At 34.8% G+C, this 24914-nt stretch overlaps 2 protein-coding genes across 4 annotated transcripts in view; one reads left to right on the top strand and one right to left on the bottom strand.

The window, feature by feature from the left end:
- The window catches only part of LOC124635026 (probable E3 ubiquitin-protein ligase sinah), a 41067-nt gene extending 33763 nt beyond the window's left edge, over positions 1-7304 (bottom strand). Inside the window, exon 1 of one of the 2 annotated variants that reach the window (XM_047170772.1) lies at positions 7093-7304. In XM_047170772.1, coding sequence (XP_047026728.1) covers positions 7093-7128 — 36 coding nt within the window. In that variant the 5' untranslated portion in view covers positions 7129-7304. The remainder of the gene's footprint in view (positions 1-7092) is intronic. The other variant, XM_047170773.1, reaches the window with a different exon arrangement.
- The window catches only part of LOC124635025 (adenylate cyclase type 2-like), a 141537-nt gene that overhangs the window by 76930 nt on the left and 39693 nt on the right, over positions 1-24914 (top strand). The window lies entirely within an intron of this gene.

Genomic DNA, 24914 nt, shown 5'->3' with positions numbered 1-24914 from the left:
TATGTTTAAATGTTGGAGTATTTCAATTAAATTCGGTTTTGAAATATTTTTGTTTTTTGATTAATTTTGTTGGCATTACAATTGAGTTTGAAGTTTTGTTCAAAGTTTAAAGCGGGTTACCACGTTTAATACATATTCTATTTCCACATAACCGCCATTTTTTAACGGCCATTGGTGATTTTCCTTACATTGGATAGGCATTTGGCATAACTTGTATGGGGCTATAACTGTAAAAATATCTCTAGTAGGCGAATGAACATATAGACAGAATATTGGGAAAGGCCGTAAGACATTTCAGCGTATAAAACATAAACACATACATTCTTTTACACATACAAATAATCTTTTTCTTTGTTTATCAATTACTCTCAAAACACTACAGGGCTTCATAAAGAATCGAGTGTAAACCAATTCAGCGATGCATTGTAAATGTCAAAAAGAAATAAACACGCCTTGTTATGAACTCTTTCGTTTATGATGGAATGTTTAAAAACAATATTTTGTGTTTAAAATAAATTAAAGTACATTGTAACGTTTGTTTTCACTTAAGTGGTCACAATGTGAGCTCGGTGGTGTACGCTAAGTAATAATTTACATCGATTGGTCATAAGGTTAAGCAACGCTTGAATCGGTCGGTCCGTGGATGGATAACCATTTTACCATGACGAGTTCCCCTGTTTTTCGGCTTAAATGTTTGGATCCCGGCTGCCATTTGCATATTTGTGGTCGTCATTAGGGTTATAGCTCTATGTAAAAAATAGGTACTCAGCTGCCGCGTAGACTGGAAGCAGATCTCAACATAGTTGGGAAAAGACCAGGCAGATATTCACAATGTATTGTTTGTGTGGTTTAAGATATATCGGTATATAATGAAGCCTTAATGGAGGATGTGGTTACCACACTTCCTTTTAATGGTGGTTACCGGTGAAGGTAATATTACACTATGGGAATAATGTACGTTATAATTTGAACTCACGAAATGTACGTAAATATCTATAGTTTGGTTTCATGTTGCCTTTCCTGACTTGGGAACCAAACTGTTGAATTAACAATCGTAGGTACCTACCTATTAGCAACGCAAACTGCTGGTTGCAGTTTTGAAGAAATCTAAACGCATTTTATTGCTTTACCGTACCTATCTCAGGAACTACTGGCCCGATTTGTCGATAGCTCATTTATCGAGGAAGGCCTTAGACAATTTTTTAACCGGATGCGTGAAGTAGTTCCCACGGGACGCTAGTGGAATTGCTGACGGAAGTCAGTTTAGTTAATAAACTAACAAAACTTTTTTTCTGCTTAGCGTCTCTTTGGATTCCAACGACATTTTTGTAGACAAAATTAAAATTCGATAGGCAAAGACGAGATGAAAATATTAATAAGGTTCTTACACTTTTGGCCAAGGCTCAATGTTTGGAAAACTTATGTGATCTTAATTTAAAGTTTTGTTCGAAAACTACGTGACAAGATTCGTAAGTACTTTTTAGGATACTTCTAATAAAGTTAGCGAAGTTACCGCACAAAGCCACTTAGGATAAAAAATTAGGATGGTATTTAAACAAATATAATGTTAATGAATGAGGACCAAAACAAGAATAATATGTTTTTTATACACAAAAATGCAGTTCCTGGTTCCATATTTATTTAACGGATTTTTTGATTCCGTATTTACGTATGGTGTCAATATTTTCAACCAAACTTTTTTTACACCAGGACGGTTTTTCCAGCAAAAAAACGAGTTTACCACTATTATCAAGCTTATTAACATTACAAGGACAGAAATGACGCACGCATGCATTCACACGGCTAACGTTTTTATTATTTATTCGGCTTAATACATTTTTTATTATGGTTTAATATAATTTCAATAAAATCTGTCGAAGGAGGAAGGTTTTTATATTAATAGTTTCGCTCTCCTGATTCTTTTTTGTTTTTGTATTGTGACTATTGTGACCAAGTTCTGGTGAATTTAGTGTATTAAGAAATTGACAATATTTTTTAACGGTGAATCTACATAGAAAAGTTGATGGCCTTGAATTTTGAAATATATTTTTTTGTAATCATTCCAATCGTTAGAAATTATTTTGCTTATTATAATAATCGAAGTAGTATTCATACACTAAAAGATAGATTGGAATAAATATGAAAGCATACAGAAATGATAAATGGATGGATGAGAAAAGTTGTTCGTTTGTTATCTTTGAGTATCATACAATATAACCTGGTTCTACTAATCATGAAATACTTCCCATCTATAGTGTAAATATTAAGGTAAAACGTTAGTAAAACAAAGGTACCAAAACAACCATTAAGAAAACCAAGAAGCTAGATAATTAAGTATCATAAAAAATGGAACATCGCACTCAAAAAAATTGCACTCTGACCACAACCACTAAAATACTTCTATTAATAGGTATAAACCTCAAACTTTAATCAAAACAGTTATAGTTTTTTTTACCAAAAAAAAAAACAAAGATTTACGTCATACACACAGGTCGATCTCATTCTCACACTTGAACAATAACGTATAAATAACACATCCTGATCTATAGAAACATGATTCACGTCATAACATAACCAATTAGTTCAGACTTCGTCAATATTATTATGATCTCTTAAACCCATAGGTCTTTGATACCAATTACAGTAATTCTTACTAATCATTGTAATTGTGATGTGCATTTGTTCCGTTGAAAAACAATAGATGATTAAAGACTGAACGCCAAGCAAGATCCTGAAAATATAGCATAAGTTTAAAACTCTCTCAATACCCAGAAACTTAAATATTAATCCTATTAAAACAAACACTAGAACGCAATCGAGCAGAACAATGCCAAAATTAAATTGAACAGCTGATGAAAGAATGATCAAACCGCAAACCTCAAGTAGTAGAAGAAAGTCTAGTCATACTAAAAGAGCTCACTGGTGTTGCTGATTTACTGGAAATCCGAGATGTTGTACCACAAAATAACCATTTCCATCTATTACTTATCTTTCGATCAGATTATATGTATATCAGTAGTAAAAACACACTATAAAATTAAATATGGCGTAAATTGAACTAGTTTGTGCGTTACAGAGCTGATTTTTGTTATGCACATGCCTCGTTATGTAAGGCAAGACTTGCGTTCATATGCCGTATCTTAAGTGGGTCAATTACCAGAGATAATATTGCATTGATTGGAAACATGCTTATTGAGAAATTACTTGTGGTTATGGCTGATTTCAGCATTCAATAATAAATCATCCAAACCGAATGGTTAAATAACAACACAGGTTTTAAAAATCGAGTTAATAAAAGAAACGAGATCAGAAAAGTAGATAAGGAGAATACAGAAGTTGAATTAAATAAAACTAAGTAAACTGAAAATGAAGCAGTAAATGGTAGTTATAATACTTTAATCTCAAGTTAAATCAAAAAACAATAACAAAGTACATAATAACAAAGTCGTAAAAGCACAAGAAGTAAAAATAAAGAAACAAGGCTAGACTCTAGACGCACTGTTCGTGACATTGACTGCTATAAAAACTGTATTGACAATCTCGTAATATTGTTTTCTTTTGCTACTAAGTTTGTTGAACAAACTTTAATTAGTAAAGTTAATAACTATTTCTTTAAGCCTTTGATCATTTGAAAGTTTGCAACATAAGCTTAAAATTCAAACTACTATTTACTTTAATGATAAAGATACTGAAATAATTCAATCGTAGAAAGAGAAAAACCATAGGAAAGGTTAGTTATGTTATGCGTATTGATTGATTAGTTTATGGGACAAAAACGAATCAATCAATCATGTCGATTATCAAACTGTCCGTAGCAACAGAGCATATTTACCATTATAGTAGTTCATGCAAAGCCACTAATTAAACTTCGATAGCTAATAAACATGAACAAGAAACCCATTAAAGGATCGTTCACCGTACATGCCTATATCAAGTTTACACTTCCCTAAGATTAGCATTACTTCGCAGTTTATCGATACAGAAAGGATCAGTTTTTATAACAAAGAATTATCAGCAATTAGTCTTAATTTATTCTAAAACGCAATAATCGAATCTAATGGATTTCCTTCAAGGAAATCGATGCGAACATCGATTAACACGCTCGATCATTCGATATAGTGGTCTCTTTTATGATCGAGAATTAGAGGGCAGTACGTATTAATTTTTCAAAAGGTCACGTTTCTAAAATGACCTTCAAAACTGTTCACGTGTTTGGACCAATACGTATTTGATAGATAAGTAAACAGGTCCCATAAAATGTATTTTCAAAACACGTTTTCGTCATCATTGTTTAATGACCTTCAAAAGTTTTTGTATTCTACGTAAACAGCTGTTTTCTGTTAGACGACAAATAATTGCATTGCGTTTCCGACTAAATCTTGTCTCAATGCTAATATTTGTCAAAGAAACTACTCGTCAAATATTTAAAACTATAATGTATGTTTTAAGACTTCCTTTTATCATTGATGTTTTTTTTTCTATTGAAATTCAAATGTATTGATGCTTTTTTGAACGGCATCTTTATTTTCAACTCCCAATGTAGAACATTTTTTCCTTTCTTTGTTGCTCATATCAGTAACTTCACAGCGACTTACAACATAATAAGCAAAGCCATCTTTATCATAAACACAAAGAGAAAATCTCTTTGTCATGTTTTCCTCTGAGTAGTGGCCTACTTACTAAATTGACATGGATCTAGATTTCAGTGTGACGAGACATAACAAATTAGTGTCAGCCATAACAAAGATGATCCGCAAACAGTTGAAGAGAAAAGCTAAACAGATAATGAGGCTGTGACACATATGAATAAGAATACAGACAGCGATGTAACTTTAAGATTTATTGATTAACTGCAACAAACTGATCAATTATACCAACGAGTAATCAATATTAATATGTAAAGAATTTTATGATCATATGCCCTTTTATGAAGAATTATGATATGGAGGGAAAGACAATAAAATCAGTGTGGTGATATTAACAAGGATTGAAACAGTAGCACCCACAATTAAGCTTAAATGATCTGGACATACATACAATACCAATTTAAGGACAGTTCAAAGAGTCCAAACTAAGGACCGTCAAGTTAATTCAGACGACATCCGATTAATAATGTTTTCTCATAAAACATTAAGAAGATATTTGAGTCATTCAACTGAGTCAGGTCTTTGTGACTAAGAGGCGAGCTATCCCTAATTGTCTTGGGTTTGTTGAACATTCCGGTAAAACATGTGGTAAACACCATAGCCATGTCATAAAGGAAATTAATTCAAGTGTAGCTAACCTATCTCATGATGTCTACGGTCTGAATAATACAGATGAAATTCTAACGCAAAAAGAAGACATTTTTGCAGGACATTATACGAACATATCCATGTGTAGCACCCATCAAATTCGAAGTCAAATAAATAAAACCTAAACCTCTGTCAAGGCTAGAAAAGAGAATTGCAATTCCTGGTCCTTTAAAAGATTTGTCACCAGTGTCAAAGGCATTTAATCATTGTCTTTGTTTCACGGTCACGCCAGGTAAACTCCGTAGATTAATCGACAATAGATAAACAATTGAAGATTCTTATTGATTAGTGTAAGAGGACAATTATCTACAATGTTACAAAGGATTGTTTCTTTATAAATCCTGATGTCTTTATGTTGGGATTTTCTGATTTCGCAACCAGACAGAAGAATTTATGACGTTTTTTATTATTAATAGATTCATTAACTACCTGGTATTCAATCATATGAGTTCTATTACGTTCAAAGCGGAAGATATCATTGAAATTATAAAAGTCAATGTCAGGTTTAAGTTTTTGATACAGTTTACCTTGCGTATCTAATTCTAGGTCAACTCGTGTTAGAATTTCAGATTGTTCCCATACAATAATATTGTCTTTGAAGCTATTCATTTTATTTCACTCATTCATTCTCATTACCAGCAAAACAATGCTCTTTAATGGACTTAATTTATTTGTTACCTGCAATTTTACCTCAATTGTAACAACTACAAACTTCCTCGTTCATAACTGTTACCTCATCAAACTTGACCTAACATTATATTACCGTATCAGTTACATTTGGATTATAGTTCATAACAACTGTTGTTACGATTCCCATCACGGGTGGTTTAATCAACGCATTTCCTTGTGAATTATCACGAAGATTTATAGTTAGTGTGGTATTATTATTAATATCAATGTGTACGTGACAATTGCACGTGGTGTTTCGTTCAGCGTAAGGTGAAATCGTTGGAACGTGATCGACATTCCTAGATGCTAATTTGCGAGATCGATAGCGTTAAATAGGTCATGCGATGATCTATATGATTCACTGGTTTTAACTTTCTTTTTACATATTTGGTGCGTCCTTTCTTTTTAATGAGGTTAGTTATAATTGGTTCAGGTAGACGGTTCAAAGAACACATTAGCCAACCTAATGTCATTCTTTTTCGTAGAAATCCGAAATAGGTATAATCTTTTTACTGTTATTTATTCTTAGAATCTTATTCTATTGTTTTTAAATCCTATTTTTTCTACCGTTAAGCCTAAGCTCTATTTCTTTGAAAAGCCATTAATTTGGCTTCATGCATAACATCAGAAATATCTTCTCCATTAACGTAATTACCATTTAATATCTGGCCATTTAAATTCTTGCTTAATCGACCATATGGATTGCATGTGCATCGCGCATCCCGTTTGCCATATGGCCATGGCCTGACATCTTTCGTCTGGTAATATAACCTTGAATGCATACAGTGCATTTACCTCATATGTCTCTATCATTAAGTAAGATAAAAAAGGTATTGACCCACTTGTGAAGCAACTCAAACTTGCTCCGGAAAAGGTTAACTTGTGAACATTTTAAGGGTCTTTTGACGTCACACGTGGTAATAAAAATACGGATAGGGATTTCACACCGAGGTTCAAAATTAACTTTCGGAGATAAGAGCGTTTGTTTGATGTTAGTTTAAAACTCTACACTATAATATTAGGAAAATTTCACTGATTTCTATTGTACAAAATATTATTGTATATCTATGGTTCACAATGCACTCAAAATTAAACTAGCCTGCACCAAACGTAAACAAAAAAAACTTACAAAATTACTCACCAAGCCTTGAATCCTAGGAAACATTTTGTAACAAATAAATTTATCACAGCACTCCACTTAAAAGCACTATCAGTAACACTCACTATCACAAACAGAATGCTTGCAATAACATTATATAGAAAAAAGTACGAAAAAAAAAAATACGGAGTTCACCCTGTATAATCAACCTGCGCACGAGTGGCTTCGTTGAGCGATCGCGAGTTTGTGACGACGAGCCAGTCTTGCGTACGAGTTGATGATTCACATGTGTGTGTGTGAGAGGGGGGGGGGTCTTTGTTTACCTGCTGATGCTAATTGGTGTTACTTTTTAAATATTTCAGCACCGCTACTTCTTGACGGAATTTCTTTGTGTTCTTAATTGAGTTATCGGTACCTTTTCAGATGTTTGAATGTAGATGGACTAAGGTAAATGGTTTGTTTCACGGATTTGGCTGTAAATGGGGGTAAAAAAATCCGTGCACTTAAAATTATGATCAATACTTTATCTAAACAAAAACAAGCGCCAGTCAAATCAATCAATGATGTTCAAACAGAAGTTATCAATTATAAATTAATTAATTTGTATTATGACTTGACAGTTACTGATAATGTCATGTAAATACTGCTATGCTCTATAGTCTAATTGGTACTATTAAAATGTCTGGAACTTACCATCAGGTTTGATAACCAGGTTTTCACCTGCTATACCTGGATGCTAGCCTGGTCGATGGATGTGTCACAATATTATTAAGAGCTCTCCTATTAATGAAGATTCGTGTACAATGATTTCAGTTGGTCTACTTACCATCCCATCACTGACAGTAATTCTCTGTCTTAGTAAAAAGTAGATATTATTTTTTGTAATCGGGATGGGTTGTCGTTAGTGATAGTCATTGTTAGACGCATAAACTTTAATACCACTGCAAACATTACAGAATTACAAAACATTCAAAAGTCCGCCATCACTGTCAACTTTTTGACATAAAACAATAACCTTCAGCCAATCAATGGCCAGGTCATGTGACCAGGGAAGAGGAATCATACGGATACATGCACACGCTATACTAACCCGCTATATTCTCTTCTTATTCATTTTAAAGGGAACAAAGTCTTGATCAATCTTTTAGCTCACAGTGTTGGTTCGAGTATTATTTCAACCTCTGAAGCTCACGATCAGGTTTTGGAACCAGTTTTCCACCTGCCAGCCAGCTAGAGCCTACTAAGTGGGTGTGTCTATTTGTTTACCACTAGTTTAGCCTTTAAATAGACGTATTTTAATCGAATTGTAATATTTTTTGTCTTGCTACTTTGTCGGCGTCTTCTTCGACACATGAGCATTTGATCTTAGTTACGCTTGTGCAAAGCAGTTTGACAATTTCAAGCTTTTGAGTCCCTAAATACTAACTTCGAAAGGACATCACTACAATTTTTTTCATCCCTGTTATCAGGGTCATCATCATCAACATTTTTGTTGTACCCCTGCAAGGCACAAGCCTCTTTTCATGCAGAGGAAAGATTGTGTGTTAATCACCACGCTTGGTCAAGGCTAAAATTCTGTTGCATAACTTCAAAAATGCCACATTTGTGTTACTCTTGTTTTGAACAACTTTTGTGCATTTTAATGGCATCCTTAGCATTTCGTCTTTCAATATTCTCTATCTACAATTTGATTCTATAGGTCAAACAGTTGCCTACGTGACTGAAAGCAGTTGCGGCGAAGCTTAGAATTCTATCCAAGTTTGCGAACCAAGTTTGTATGAAAATATGTATGCATATGGCAAAGTTACGTCTGAGGTGTGTCACAGATCGAAAGATAGTAAAAAATATAAAATAATGTCGGATAATATTAGGACTGTAAGATTTTATGTAGACGCCTAGACGGTGGTTGCGGTTAGATATTTTTTTATTGAAACGTTGTAACTTCAAAAAATCTTACTGTCTTGCCTCTTTAGAAGACCTTATTTAGAGCAATTCCATAAAATAAAATTTTAAACTCGGAACCCTTAACTAAGGTAAACTTATGTCAAAAAAAGACAATTTAGTTTAATATTTATGTAATACTTACTAAGTGACTAATTTGTTTACCAAAAGTTATATCCGTAATTTAAATATGGACATTGTTTTAATTTATCCTTTTAAAGTAATTCTAGTCGTAAAAACCACTAATTAGCTACTCAAAATTCCGCGAACGACAGAAAAGGGAAAGAAAGGGATATAAAGTAATTATATTGGAAGACTAATGATTAGAGTATTGGCAATAAGTGTCAAGTAAACGTGCTTAACATTTTAGAACCAAAATATTTGTTACAAATATGTACTTGGTATTTAGTATGCAAGTCAGGTAGGCCTCTGTAATTATCAATAATAGTGAATGCTTCTTAACCCTTTTTGTCGTAGTAAAAATAGCGGAACCATCTCTTTGCTATCAGAAAAAAAAAATACAAAAAAATATTATGACACAGAACTGATACAACTCTATACCAGCTATATTACGAATGAACTTGGGACAGAGTCTGTTACAACGATTATTTTTATGGAAAATTCTGTCTTGTTTGTTAGTACCGTATCAATATATTCCAAAAAATGCTTACTCTTTTAGGTTAATAAATTACTTCTTTCCACTGAAAAAAGAGGGTCAGATACTTAGTTGTGCTCTAGTACCTACCACCATCTTCATCTTCCGAGCCTTTTACCCAACTATGTTGGGGTCGGCTTCTAGTCTGACCGGATGCAGCAGTGTGCCTGTGTTTTTCTAGTACCTACCATGGTAACATATTTTGAAAATCCCTTACGTCTGAAAAGTTCTGTACTGCAAGCAGCGGGACAATGCAAAGTACATTAAACTATAATGACGCCTGTTTTGATATCTTCAAACCTAATTTACATTATGTCTTAACCAGATGCAAGACTTAACATTACAAGACTTAACTTTACATTACGTAGTGTTTCAACAATGTTTGCATAACCCACGTCATCAGCTATCATGGTTTTGTCTGCTTAACCAATAACAACTTCCTCAATATATTTACTATTACATTTCTTGCGACTGAATTTCGCGAGCTCTTCTAAGAAAACGTTAGTCATAACATTAATATTCTTCACAGCATCATTGAAGTCATTAAACAAACATACGTTATCTTCGACGTAACCTGAATTTGTAGACGTGATAAATTTTCTTGTAATTTCAGGTCTACAGTTCTTTGTCATTGTTTTACTAAATTATTATCACTCTACTATGTAAATTGCCGTTTTACCTACATCCTAAAGGGGAGTTGTATCATGCACTTCACTACTCAATACGTACTATAAAACAAAGTCGCTTTCTCTGCCTCTATATCCCTATTTTCTATATCCCTATTATCCCTGGATTTAGATGCGTTTTTTTTTAAATAGATAGAGTGATTGAAAAGGAAGGTTTATATTACAATAACTTCTAGTACACGTGCGAAGCTGGGGCGGGTCGTTGGTCAAAAATTATTTTAAATTTTTTACGAGGTTTAATTTTATGTCTCTATAGAATTGAGTCAAAATTGCTGTAGCTACTTTACTGGTAAAGTGTGACAGCCAAACGTGTGGACAGCTAAAGGGACAGTGAGCTATTTTGTACGCCACGTTCTTTGATCGACAAAACTAGGTTTATTGTCATAGTTCTAGGAGCTATGAGTAATTTGTTATTTCAGGTGAGAAAGTATCAGATATTCTAGTGAACTCGTGCTGTTTTCTTTTGTTTTTCCTCGTGGCGAGCTTTCCACGAGTGATCATATGTACATGTAATATATCAGAAACTTTGTTAGTAGACAATGCCGTACTTAGTGTGAGCCACATTGTTAAAATTTGTTAATTGTATTATGTTTGTGTTTCAATAACTAAGTATGAAATTTTGAATCAACTTTGTGACCCATTATGTTACCTGCCCCAATATGAGTATTATTATTTCTAGGAACTGTTCTGTAAAAAGTTTAACTTACCTTCCTCTAGTTTATTTTTCTAAACAAAAGTCACACTTCTCTTAACACATTAATTAGCTAAGCCCAGTAGCCTTTCATGGTACATTGGAAGCTATAAATAGCCCATCTTTCGGAAGGTGGCACATAATCCTTTGAGCTGTAAGAGGATTAGCACTGCTCTCCAAATTCCCATTGTTTTGCACTTCGACTCCCAGAAATACTTATATCACTCACTCTTAGTGAATAGCCTAACGATAATATTATGCTCTTATTCTAAAAACAAAACAATAAACAGGGAAATATCTATTGGTATTCTATTCACTAAGATCTATTGTTAAGTGATGAAGGATATCGGTATTACGTGTCGTCCACATTCTTATTCATCCTCTTAAATTAGCTATATTGTTTAAGAACAATTAATTAATAATCATTAATGTTTCGTCTCGGTTTTGCGAAGTTTTATTACTTTTACTACCTAAAAAGGAATTTGATTGGTTCGCTGCCACTTCGAAATAGCTGAACCGATTTTCGTGTATGATATTCAATCATTCAATTGTAGGGAAGCTTGTAGGGAAGCTTTTACGAAAACAGCTAGAGGCGATACTACCTGAACCTTCGTCATTGATCACATTTATCCAATAGTACAACTTCATGAAAACTGGTTAATTGGTTTTTGAGTTTAATTCGGAGTGACAGACATGATGGTCTTCGTTTTAAATGTAAGGATTTTGCAATCTAGCTATTTCTGTAGGTACGACTGCACTGGAATAGATGGAAGCAGTCTAGCGTTTAATACCAATGGACAGACTAGACATTCGAGATCTAACGACTGTCAGCATTATGCCGCTTAAAAATGCACTTTGATGTTTATGGAATATGAACTATTTTACAATGTGAATTGAGATTTGAAGGCAAGGAAGGTTATAAAGCAGATATCAAGCGAAAGAAAATCTGTCTGTCATTCATTTTTTTTCTTATGTACAAAATAGCAAAAGAGAGTGAAGACTGAGACTACTTAAATCAATGTAGGTAGTTATCTATAGTTTTCTTACAGCAAGGAAAATTAAAAGGCCCATTTCAAGGAAGATTCTTATTAATCACCTTTTTAATTTTTTTTATGGATGGAGTGTTGTGACGCAAATTGAGCTTAGGGGTTTAGAAACAAGGAAAATAAACTAGGTCAGGAGTAAATGACGTTTTGTGCATAAGATTTGTACATTGACGCAAAAGTCGGCACATGTTTATTATATTTAATATTTTCCTCGATGCGTCAATAAATAATATACTGAATGGAATAGTGATAGGTACAAAAAATATGTATTTTTCTGCTGGGTTCTTCTTCTCCGAATTGTGGAATAATTGCGCATTATATTTTGCTTACTAACAGCCAGTTTCTTCATCAAAAGTTAAAGTCAAAGTAATGTCTAAAGTAAAAGTAACGGTCAAATTCAATTTTTCTATTAGTTTTGCTGTCACTTTAGCCTTGAAAAAACGTATTTGACCGTTACTTTTACTTTAGACATTACTTTAACTCTAACTTTTGATGAAGAAACTGGCCGTAATTTACTATTTACTGTTCTACTACTATTTTACTGTTCATCTGATTGATTAATATTTGGTCATTGAGAAACTTCCACAACCATACCTTGGATATTGACGATATGATATGATGATTGACATACCGTGGCTCGGAAGCACGTAAATATCGGTCCTGTACCTGATCTCTTTCCGAACTTTCTAAAAGTCAAAGTCAAATCATTTATTTCATTAAGGCCTTTACAAACACTTATGAACGTCAAAAAATATATATAGGTTTGATTCTAGTTGCCTGTTCCAAAAGTAGCTTCCTATGGAGAAGAACGGGCAAGAAACTCTATGGTTACTCTTTTTAACTCTCAATAATTAAGATAGGCATATAAAAAATGAACCTCGATAAATTCCATAATTAATAGTTTCTTTATCAGTGAACAAGAAATATCAAACTAATTTAGCATTCAAAAATCATTGCAAAATCTTGCACTAGCTTGATAAAACCTGAAATGTAGGCTTGTCACGTAGTCGACCTACATTTTGATAAGAATATCACTATTTCTCAGAGATGTTTGTGCTGGAGAAATTATGGAATTTAGGGTCACGAGATAAAAGCGATAATTTTTCTGTTTATCGATTCCATTTAGCCTACGCACACACTGTTGACTAAACAGTTGCCCAACTGTTGCCCAGTGGTTCGATAAAATATTGTTTTTAGAAAATCATGGATTCAATTAAAGTTTTTAGTCGGTCGTTTAACCTAACCTAAGCTAACAGACAGACATCTGGGGAGTTTGTTGCGCCACTTCTTTCCAGCAAAAACACATAGAAAATGGTGAAGGGCGGGCGTTTTGGGGGCTGGCTTTTGTTTTCAGTCTAATTTGAATAAATAAGTCATAGTTGTAACCTGTGTACTTCCATTCATCTTCATACTGATTTATGAGCCCAAACCAAGTATCGGCCGACTAAAAGTTTGTAAGTAGTGTGTGCGTACTTGTGCGTAGTTCGGCTTTATTTTGATGTTCTTTTTATAAAGTTTTTGCATTTCCTTTTACGCGATAAGGCCTTTATTTTCGTAAGTGACGTCACGACTTTTTTATGTGTCAAGTATGCTATTTAGATAACTAAAAGATTACGTAAATACTCGGATTATGCAGTTTTGGCTCGTATCTGTTTTGTTAAGATAGCCCAATTATGTTTTCTGTGTATTTTTAGACACTGATATTATCAACGGGTGATTTAGAAAATTGGCTGTATTTAGTTTTTGCTTATCTTTAAAGTTGTGGAAATACTCTTTGTGCTAAGGTTTTTCTTGGGTTTATACAGACCGGTTTTTTTTATTAAGATTACTCTATGAACAGAGCAGAATTTCATGGTAGAGATTGGCCTCCTTATAAGCAAAATTCTTTGTTTCTTATATCTAAGTTGCATTTACTTGTGCATCTAGTAATACCCTTGAATTAATCAATAAACAATGATCTACGTTAGTTAGACCTCTAATTCATTAGGGAAGGTACGATGATCGAGTCTGAATGATAAGTAATTAATATATGAGTACTTACATTCCTTTTATATTTCAAGGCAAAGACTATTATTGTAGGTTCTTGAGAGCAGGCAAGTCCGAATATATTAGAACGCATTGGCTTTGAGGTGTCATAATACTTACAATTTTGACGAGTTAAAGGTTGTTTTAATATAAACTGATTAATTTATTATTTCGTGTATGTAATAAGTTAGTTGGTTTAAATGTAACTGCCTCTAGTAGTTTAATGATAAATCCATACCCTCTATTTTCTTCCCAAATAGCTTGTTTATTTCCTAACGACTTCAAAATCAAAAACGAAACAAGTTCTTCACTTATCGAGCATTATCTAGGCTCTATTTTATCCGGGCATGGAAAGAATTTCCCCGGGACGCGGGTAAAACCTGGGAAAACACCTATCTATGCTCCCAGTAAGTTATAGTGATTTCTATAGGCATTTCTTTTGAACAATTTCCAAGGAACTCCCTAAAGTGTTAATCATACTCTTTACTGGGAAAATAAGTAAGCAATACTTACTTTCCTTATTTATGAAACCGAATATAAAAATTTTCAAATTTGCAGAAACTTACGTAAACTTTTACTCATCAGAAATGCAAAGAATTCTTTTATTTGTTTACAAAAAGATAACGGAGTACAAAAGAAAGATTATAAGTGAAGACTGGCACAGTTATTTTACAAGTGTGTCAGGCGCATGTTACTGATAAATCAAGGATTTTGGCATTCGAAAAATTAACTAATGCCAAACACAATGTACATAGTTTGCTATGTATTCTATTCGGCTTGTTTGTACGGCATTTAAAAGGAGAATATTTTACGAGTAGGTAAGAGTTCTTCTCCATGTGAGAGGCGGCCTTTGCCCAGCAGTCGGACGATAAAAAGGCTGTAACAGTAACATTGTAGGTATATTGCAATGTAAAGCTAATTAATTAATATTCTTAGCAATAAACTACATAATTTACCTACATATTACATTCTATATTTCCAAATATCCGTCTTTCAACCTAAATTTATAAATTGAACTAGTTAACTAAACGCCATTTAATTATTATTTAATCGTCGAACAACGGACTCCGATTAATAGACATGATCATTACAAATCGATTTAGAATAGTTATCTAAATATTTACCTATTACGTCATCATCCTCCGAGCCTTTTTCCCACTCATGTTGGGGTCGGCTTCCAGTCTAACCGGATTCAGCTGAGTACCAGTGCTTTACAAGAAGCGACTGCCTATCTGACCTCCTCAACCCAGTTACCCGGGCAACCCGATACCCCTTGGTTAGACTGGTGTCAGACTTACTGGCTTCTGACTACCCGTAACGACTGCCAAGGATGTTCAATGACAGCCTATATATATATTTACCTATTACGTAAAAAATAAAAATCATTTTTTTGGAGGTACCTCTTAATTTTATAGATATGTAGTTAAAAAGGTCACTTTACACAATTGACCTAGACAGTTTTTAGAAAGACCTAGAAAAATATTGACTGTAACATATTCATATATCTATCATCATTTAGGCTGATAATAATTATTATCTTAGCGATAGTTAGATGACCGTGTTACTTGTGATAAACTAAGATGCACTAAATGCGTTTCTTTGTGACACATGCTTGGGAAAGCCATCATTATCATCATCAATTTAAGAGCCCAGCTCTTGTCGATGCAGCTCCTTCCATTTACGCCTATCTAGCGCCAACTCCTGAACTTCCTTATAAGTCACAACATTCACCTTCTCTTTAATTTGCTTGATGTAGCTGTACCTTGGACGACCCCTTCCCCTCTTTCCTTCGACTTTCCACTTTAATATTTTGAGATGAACAATAACAAGATGATCCCCTGTCTGTGGGTGCAACGGGAGGGAGTCAGATTTTTACTGCCTTAAACCCACCTTTGTTCTTTCTTGAACCCTTTGTGTACCAGGGCTGCGGTAACTCTTTCAAGCAGTCCCCCTACATGAACGCTTACCTGCAATTCCAATAAATAATTATTTTTATGATAGCAAACTTGATGACGATTTCCACGTAGAAAAACAATGGTGACCACAGCCTTTGTGAAATCTTGGCACGCGATACGAAGTTCGTCATAACGCCGAATTTGTTCTACAGCTCTTTGTGTGTGTCACTAACATGGAGCGCGTCACATGATGGACAGCACGTAGGCTGTGACGTGGCGATGGTGGAGAAAAGGGAGTTTTTTTAGGTGGTATTTAAAAGGTTTGTATCAGTTTTGGTGTTTAGCTAAAGTTAAAGGAAAATACTTTGTTGTTGTTCCACATTCATTTCGATAGCCATTTCTTTAAAGCAGCATTTAAGTCTTGGAAAAAAGGGTCTTCTTCACTTATAGTAGGTAGGTATGCAATTTCATGTACTTTTACTAAGATTTAAACAGCTAGTTTAGTATGCAATATAAATATGTATAAGGAAGAAATCTTAATTGAATCAGATGCTTGATTCTACAAAATATGCATGATTAAAATGTCATGTCCCATTCATGTATTTAAATTTTTGACTGATTGAAAAACATTTACTCACTATTTTCATTCCAATACTCAGTAATAATGTCATACTTACCTACATACACATATTATTGAAATAGTAATGACGTCACTATTACCAGGACATCACGACTTGTTCCACTTTCACATCCACAAGGCTTTGAAGTGATAAATGATTGAATTCGGACCAAAGGACCAGTTTTCATTCAACCTTGAGAAATAATAAAATACCGTTGAACTGTGGAGTCATTTGCTTACGGTGCGTCCTATGTGAGCGAGTAAGATGCGAACGCGAAGCGATGCGATGAAAACCACAGATTACTTTAATAGTTACTAACAAATAATTGATATTCTTTAAAGACGTTAGGCGGTGCGGCAAGAATGTATATGCGAGATGACGGCAGATAGAAGAGTATGAAGGAGAAAACATGCTGCGCCGAACCCAAATAAAATTGGGATAAGGACAGGAGGATGATGATGACGCGGTGCCTCGTACATTTTTGAATTCGCTTTAGGTATCTTCGCATTCGCTTTGATTCGCCCATGTAGGACGCACCCTCAGCCTTTTAGAGGAAAAATGTATAAAATTAGGCAGAAATACGACTAATGCTCTTAAAAAGAATAAAAATGGTTAATCGATACCAAGAATCCGTATTACTTTTCGTAGAAGATATGGTCTGATCTACAGATTTTTTTATTTTCCTTCCTTTATATTTTATTAATCATCATCATTTAATTATTACCTACCTTAGACTCGTACAGTCTTACGACAACAACTTAAACATCTGTTGAACACTTGTCTAAAAAATGTGACTGCAAAACTGAGCTTATTTCAACGTCTGTCATTTTTAGAAAAGTGTTCAACAGGCGTTTAAAAGACGAGTAGTGTTTACTTTCGGCTCTTAGGTACTTCGCGCACCTGGAATTAAAATGGTAGATATGCCTCTAGAAAATACTTCTTGTGATATGAAAATACGTTGTTTCATTCAAAATAGAGAATTATTTCCTGAAATAAGCGTTTTCAGTGAATCAAACAAACTCTTCGGCTAATATTAGCTTAGGTTTGCGGAAAGTACGTATTATTACCAAATTCTAATAGGTATACAACATAGAACAATGCCTGAAACGTAGCTCTAGGTAAGTAATCTCTAGGTTTTACCGTTTCTTTCACAAATTATGATTATCATCAATGATGTCATGTTTCAGTCAAAAGTCCGGAGTCAACGGATTTCACAATTATTATTTATCTTAATGTATGTTACGTATGATAATTTACATTAGTCATCTTTTATATCTTAAACCGTTAGATTGCAATTTTTTTATGAAATCGTAATTAGCAGACTTATTGCAGCAAGTAGGTACATATCTACTGAAATATTATTTTTTCCATATTATTATAAAAAAGTATACTTTTCGGGCTTCTTTCAGTAACAAATTCTATGAAGGAATCATATTTAGAAATAATGTAAAGCATAGATAGTTAAACAATATTAACAAATATCCTAATTGAGAACCTCCACCTTTTTGGGAGGTCGGTTAAAAGCGACCCAAAGTTCCTGGATAAAATTTAATCACTAATTTAAAATGGCGCACCATTAAAACACACAATTCATAATTTCATAGCCCCATTCATAAGAAAACGTAACATTACCCATACATACATACTTACGTCATAATTCAATTCTGTCTGTGCGCAAGCCACGCCCACCTGGTGATTCCCTGATTATTCACACACTCACACTTCTAAGAAATACACTGCGTTGCAAATTAAATGAATCAGTCTGTAATTTGTTTTTTTACTAAGATGTTTTATTTTTACGTGTCTATCATCGCAGTGGGATGTCAAGAATTTCCCCAAAATTATATTTTCTTGACTTGTCTGCTATTTTTGGGAGGATTTTTTTTTTTGTGTTGGATTAGGTTACGAAAAGGATTTTTAGTGGTGATGTAATTTTTACAGGATGGTATCTGGCGTTATTGTGGAGTTGGAGAAATATGTGTTTGTGGATGCATTTATGAAATTATTTTCATAAACCATTAGGCTAAATATAATTTGATAAGTTTTTATTTGAAATTTTTGATCCACACAGGTATCCATATATGTATTAAGTATCTGTTTGGAGGAGTTTCACACTCCACCTGAAAAAACTATTTCCCAAACCCGTACAAAAACTAACCAACCAAGTTTCACATTTATAATGTTGAGATAATAATAGAAACAAGTCAACAGTTATTCAGCTATGTACTGACAAGTTTCTTTAAAAAACCACGGGCATTGCCCCTTAGATTGACGTTAATATGTTTGCTTACGTCATCAAAATCCAGCTATATTTTTTTTGCATTTAATAGTAGGTATCAATTTTAGTACTGTCATAATTTTTATGGTAAGCCATATTTAGTCATACAGTGTCTACGATGTATTTACCTACGCAAAAATATTACTAATGAGTACCCTAAGTCTAATATTTTTTTGTTTTTTTTTCCTTCTATTCGTAATTAATGTTTGGTCATAGCATAAACCCATACCGTCTTACCACAAAAACTTTTAAACGTCAGTTTATGCCTTGTCTAAAAAAATGTCAAATTCTGACGTTGACATATGGTTCATTTTGCAGCCAAAATTTTATTAGACAAGCGTAAAACAGGGTTTAAAGTTTTTGTAGTAAGGCCCTGAATGTCTGCAAGTCAATGCCATCTGTGTCATGAACTTTAGGAGTCATGCGTGAGTAAGATGATGAGGTGTTTAGTGACCCTGTCTGTCTATCTTCTAGAACCTGCATTTTAATGTAACTGGATCATACCTATATGAGTTATTATAGACGATATATAAAGGTATCCAATTTGCCCGGGTAACTGCGTTGAGTCTCTCAGTCTCTCCTTGTAAAACACTGGTACTTAGCTGCATCCGGTTAGACTGGAAGCCGATCCCAACATAGTTTGAAAAGGCTCGGGAGATGATGATGAAATGATATCCTATTACCAATGTGTTGTAGTTTGCTTCCTTCATAGTTATAAAGGTAAATGATATTAATTGCAAAGACAGTGACCGATACACAATCGGTTACGATGTTATAGCGCTGAAATACTAAAGTAGTAATTTTTGTTTTTAAAACTCTTACATTAAAACCTTTCTCTAGTTTCTATCTGCAACTACAACACACATACAGATTATTGACCATACTTCGATATTTTCTGCCACAAAACTCCTAGCTACATTACTGAAACAGACAATCATAACATTGCTATAACAGTTTCGTCAGGCGCTTGAACATTTTCTTATCAAGCCAATGACCGGGAAAACATACATAAAGAAAGAGAAGTATGACTAACAGGGGATTATACTGAACATCGCGATAAAAGTATAAACACGTCTACTAGGTCCTAAGGTGGATAGCCTGAAGTCATAGACGGCTCTTAAGGCTTTAAATACTACCTTAATACTACTGATAAACCTACGATAAGTTTTGTTACAGTAGTCTTTTGTTTATTTTTTAGATTGTGCGGTATTTGATTTCAACATTGGCTAAAGGTTTACAGAAGTTGGACTTCGTGCAAAGTTGCCTAAAAGGACCTCATTTATTTGGTCGTTTCAAATAATGTGATAACAACGTTATTTTGGATATATTATATTTTTAGATGTCAATCCTCCTTGCGCCCATCCTGCACCGAGCAGGCTGGCAAGAAGAAGAAGTTAAGACGTCGACTGCGATGACAGACCTTCAGAATTGACATGATTTCCAAATTATCTTCAATGCTGTATTTTTAATAACTTCGTTTTGATATCGTTAAATCATTTATAAAAGTAATGTTTGTAAGCAATAAAACTTGCACGGTTGTATGTCTTTGAATTATGTGTTTTTAATGTTTGTCTACCCCTTCTGATCTGTCCTTTAAGATCAGAAGTGGGATAGCCACGCGTTCTTTACCGTTTCGTTTGCCGTCTAAATTCAGTAATTATTTGTTATGTTATTGAAACTACATCTTAACCGTAAATAAGTTTTATTTCTTACACTCGAGAGTATTCTGAAGAAAAAGTATGAACTAGTTATAGTCCCGATACCGTTGCGATTCTATGAATGATCCTCATGTGCTGTGAAACAACCACGATATAACCGACAGCACATTGGAAGCCACAACATCAACATTATGGCAAAGAACTGGTCAAAGTCTTGACTAGAAATTGCGAGAGGAAAAGTGACAGCTGCTGTGTCTTGTTTGTAAAACAAAAAGCGATCGAATGCTGGAGATACTGAAGATAGCCCACCAGCTGGAACTGCCTCAGTTCGATCTTACGAAGATTCTTTACAGCAGCAGATCTGTGTTTTAGAGTGAACCTCTTGGATTTCTTTTTCAGGATGTGTAAAACACTGAAGCTCGAAGACAGTGGCCCTGAAAAGCCATGTTGAAGTTTTACAAGTTGCACATAATAAATTTATGATCAATATTTTATGATTTGGACAGTTTTGGATTATGAATTTTGCAAATAGGGCTGAAACTTTTCAACTTATCATAGTACGAGGTATAAGTATGTCTGGCGTTGAGAAGGAAGTAAGAAGCGCTGTATGGTGTCGCTACCTTTTATCACGCTTTTAGAAAATGATTTCAACATAAAGCCCTAAAACTTCCAACTGTTAAAACAAATTGAATATTCTGTGCGATGTATGATTTGCTGTACTAAAAATTGTGTTGAAAGAAGAGTATCGGTATTGTTTTCATTATTCTTGGATACATTTTAAGAAATAATGGGAAATAATTTCTACTTATATAACAAGGCCGCTTGTAGCTACAAAAATATCACCGGTTTCCATGGTTCCATGGTCCAGTTATTGTGTTTTTGTCTTATGGCGAGAATAGTATCTAATACGTGAGCTGGGAACATGTATCCTGTCTGTCGAGTGGAGCAGCTCATCAACATATCGCGAGGTCGCTCGTGCGTTTCGTGTGGAAGGAACCTCTACTCCTGTCTCGCTGTGGTGTCACATAATGTGACTCCCTGCTGTTATTATAAAGCGCTAAGGCCTAGCGCTGTTTGCAGAGATATTACAAGAAGCATGGAGTGATAATGCCTGGTGAGATCAATCCAGTTCTTATGTATCTTATCTTCTTCTTCTTCTTATATATAAAAATGAATTGCTGTTCGTTGGTCTCACTGGAACTCGAGAATGGCTGGACCGATTTGGTTGATTTTCGTTTTGAAATGTTTGTAGAGGTCCGGGGAAGGTTTAAACAGTAAAAGTTTGTTATAAATGGTTAAGAAATTCAGTCATACGCAACTATGGTAAATCCTCTTATTGGTTTATTGGTTTGCAGTGCGCGACGACTCGGGTTTGATTCTCGAAATGCACTATGAATACTCGATTAATTTTATTAGATACTTAATACAAAACCTATATTTTGAAATTTACGAAAGTGTTTGCATGACACTGGAAACTGCAATAATGATGGCTAAATAGTAGAAGCAAAGAGATACATCTTCAAATCATCTTCAAATGTTTTGGCTTATCACATTTAACTAAATGTCTTTGCATGCAAGCTAGACTAGACAGAGCTCAATGAACTTGCTTCATATACTACCCTATTTATGACACTTTCTACTAAATACAGAAATATCAGTTTGCTGCTACCATGGTATAACTACGTTGTTTTAGCCAATTGCTTACCAGTTTTGAGCAATTGCTTACCTATTAATTATAACGTACACTGACTGAGTATACTTCAAATTGTGCGTCAGACCTATACCTTCTCAGTACACAGTCACAATCGTACACTCACAGACACACACTCACACACTCACAATCACTAAACAAGTTTGTTGTTACGACATCAGTTGCTAGGAAGCTCACAATTTAGCCTTACTGGTTCTTCACCGTTTAGGCACAGATTACTTTATAGTTGACAAAGGAAAATGTCAATGGCCTTAGCAGAAGTGTGCACTAAGTTGCGCGAATTCTGGAATATTGAAATTGGGAGCTTAATTTTCTAGCAAATTTATAAGTCTCACGTCCAGTACATTACCAACTACTAATTGTTACGAGTTTTTACTTTATGAACATTTAATCTCATAAATCTACTTAAGATTATGTTTTGGTGTACCTACGTTGAATTAAGGAGTGACTCGGAATATACCCCTGTAAGGCCTTTGCATTGGCATCGCGGCGACCGGGAATAGAGCTAGCATTAAACACTCAGTACGCTTCCTCCTCTCTCCTACTATTGTATGTGCTGTGCCCAACAGGGTCCATAATTGTGACATAAATTACCTATAGAACAACAACTGTAAACATGATGGTGTGTATTAAAGAATTGAGTATTGAGTATAGAGCTGTTTCATATTTGTAATACTCTTGCTCTGTTGCCTCCCGGGAAAGTCCCTGGAAGGTTTGGAGGACTGATAGCTGAGGCATGGAAGACAGCATTAATGTAAGATTTGTTTAGAGGAAGGCATTAATTGAAATGATTACTCCTAGTAAATGGCAATGATTCTTAACAATCTGGAAGCCTGACTAACAATGACAGCTTAGTTTTCGCTTTCTTATTAAAATGATTATGTTCACTTATACTCCTTACTAATAATGCATGAGAGTTCGTCAATTCATGTTTAAGTACTCAGATGCCTGAATCTGGCCCAAAGCCTACTTCTTTAACCTTCTGTCTACAGATATCGGAGATAAACTGAAACCAGAAAACACAATGAGATTTACTACGTGAGAAGCACATAATTTGACGACGTATGTGCTGCAGTTTCACACTTCTTGCGCTTGCTTTATTCCTGCATGCTTTACGGAGTGCCGACGGTCAGCACATCGCACAACATTGCTCGAATGATGAGAGCGAGTGGATAGTATGCCTGGTATATCATGCATTCAGGCGATCAGGTGATCTGTTTTATTTTCCATGTGGTTCTCAAGTTGAGTTCGCATTGGCCTCATTGGTCTGGCAGACGCACAGCACGACTGCTGTCCAGTTTCGGGTTCGATCCCCGGGTCGGGCGGAAATCACTTTGTGGGTTTAGAGAAACTCCCAAAAGTAGCCCGAAATCTATAAGTTCGTGATAGACACCTATCCATCAGTGAGTTTATAAATGTTGATCATGCGCTTGATATCTCTCCGGTTGTATTGGATTACCGTCTCAACGAAATATGAGAGTAACAGTGCATCTGTGTCTGCCCAAATGCTTGTGAGCTATAGTGTGCCCTGCGCAGCTGGCTGATCAACTTAGAGAGAATTGCTGTTATGACCAGCAACTGGTTTAGACGCTATTCAGTCATACATCCGAGACAATTTTTCTCTTAGCTGAAATAAGTATTTGAATTGTGATACCCGTGAGATGACGTCACATAATAATGCATTTACGAATAAGACTTATTGAGCCGAGCTCAATTATGGAACAGACTAAGGGCTGATTGTTCAATCATCAGTTAACCTCTATCTGAGGAATAAATATGGCGGTTTGACATATCTTCTATACAAAAGCTGTCAAAACTTCAAACTTATTCGTCAGATAAAAGTTATCTGGTGATTGATAAATCAGCCCTAAGTTAAAATTCACTAAGTTTTAGGTAGGCCTGGTAGTTAAGTCCTCGTAATTCCTCATGTGGCTCGTACTGGCACTGGTAAATATTGTGCGTTACATTGGATCAATGCTCAGCAGCAAGTACCCATGCAAAAACTACTGTTAGTTGCAAGTGTTACTAGTAGTTAAGCGACGAAGAGTGCCTGTGTGGCTTTAAAGATATATCTCGCTACGTCCGACCTTTAGAGTTACGTTTTTGCTGACTACTTAGTGAATACCGTGTGCTTACGGTTCTTTCGAACAACTGGAAACGTACTCGTTTGTTTGTTCTAGTGTGTCCACGGAATGGGGAACTGTTGGGGACTATCAACCAATCGATATTTTGTTATGGTCAGAAGTGACCGAACGAAAAGATATTCCTTGGTGTTATTTCTGTTACAGTGCACTTACACGAGGACGTGTAAAGCGCAGAATGGCCGTGTCGGCGCGGCCCAATATTGCTGGCTAATTCCTTGTTGGTGGTCGTCATGGTGTTGTAAGGTGGCAACGTCAATCGAAATAACCTTATATGGAGTCTTAAGGGGAGTCTGATCTTTTATTCTTTCAATTTGTTGACCCCATCCCATCATGACCTTTTACCATTATTTTATAAAAGATGATTAAAACTGCATACGTGTCAATTTTAACCGTTGATCTCTTATGTTTGTTGGCACGTGATTAACGATGAGTAACGATGATATTTTGGATTACTATTTTGATTTTATGTGTCAAAGTAATGTGTGTCGTGCAGCTATTGGCT

This window comes from Helicoverpa zea, chromosome 12, assembly GCF_022581195.2.
Source record: "Helicoverpa zea isolate HzStark_Cry1AcR chromosome 12, ilHelZeax1.1, whole genome shotgun sequence".
Classification (NCBI taxonomy): Eukaryota; Metazoa; Arthropoda; class Insecta; order Lepidoptera; family Noctuidae; genus Helicoverpa; species Helicoverpa zea.
Note: the sequence above shows the minus strand (reverse complement) of the source record. Positions and strands in the feature narration are given on the sequence as shown.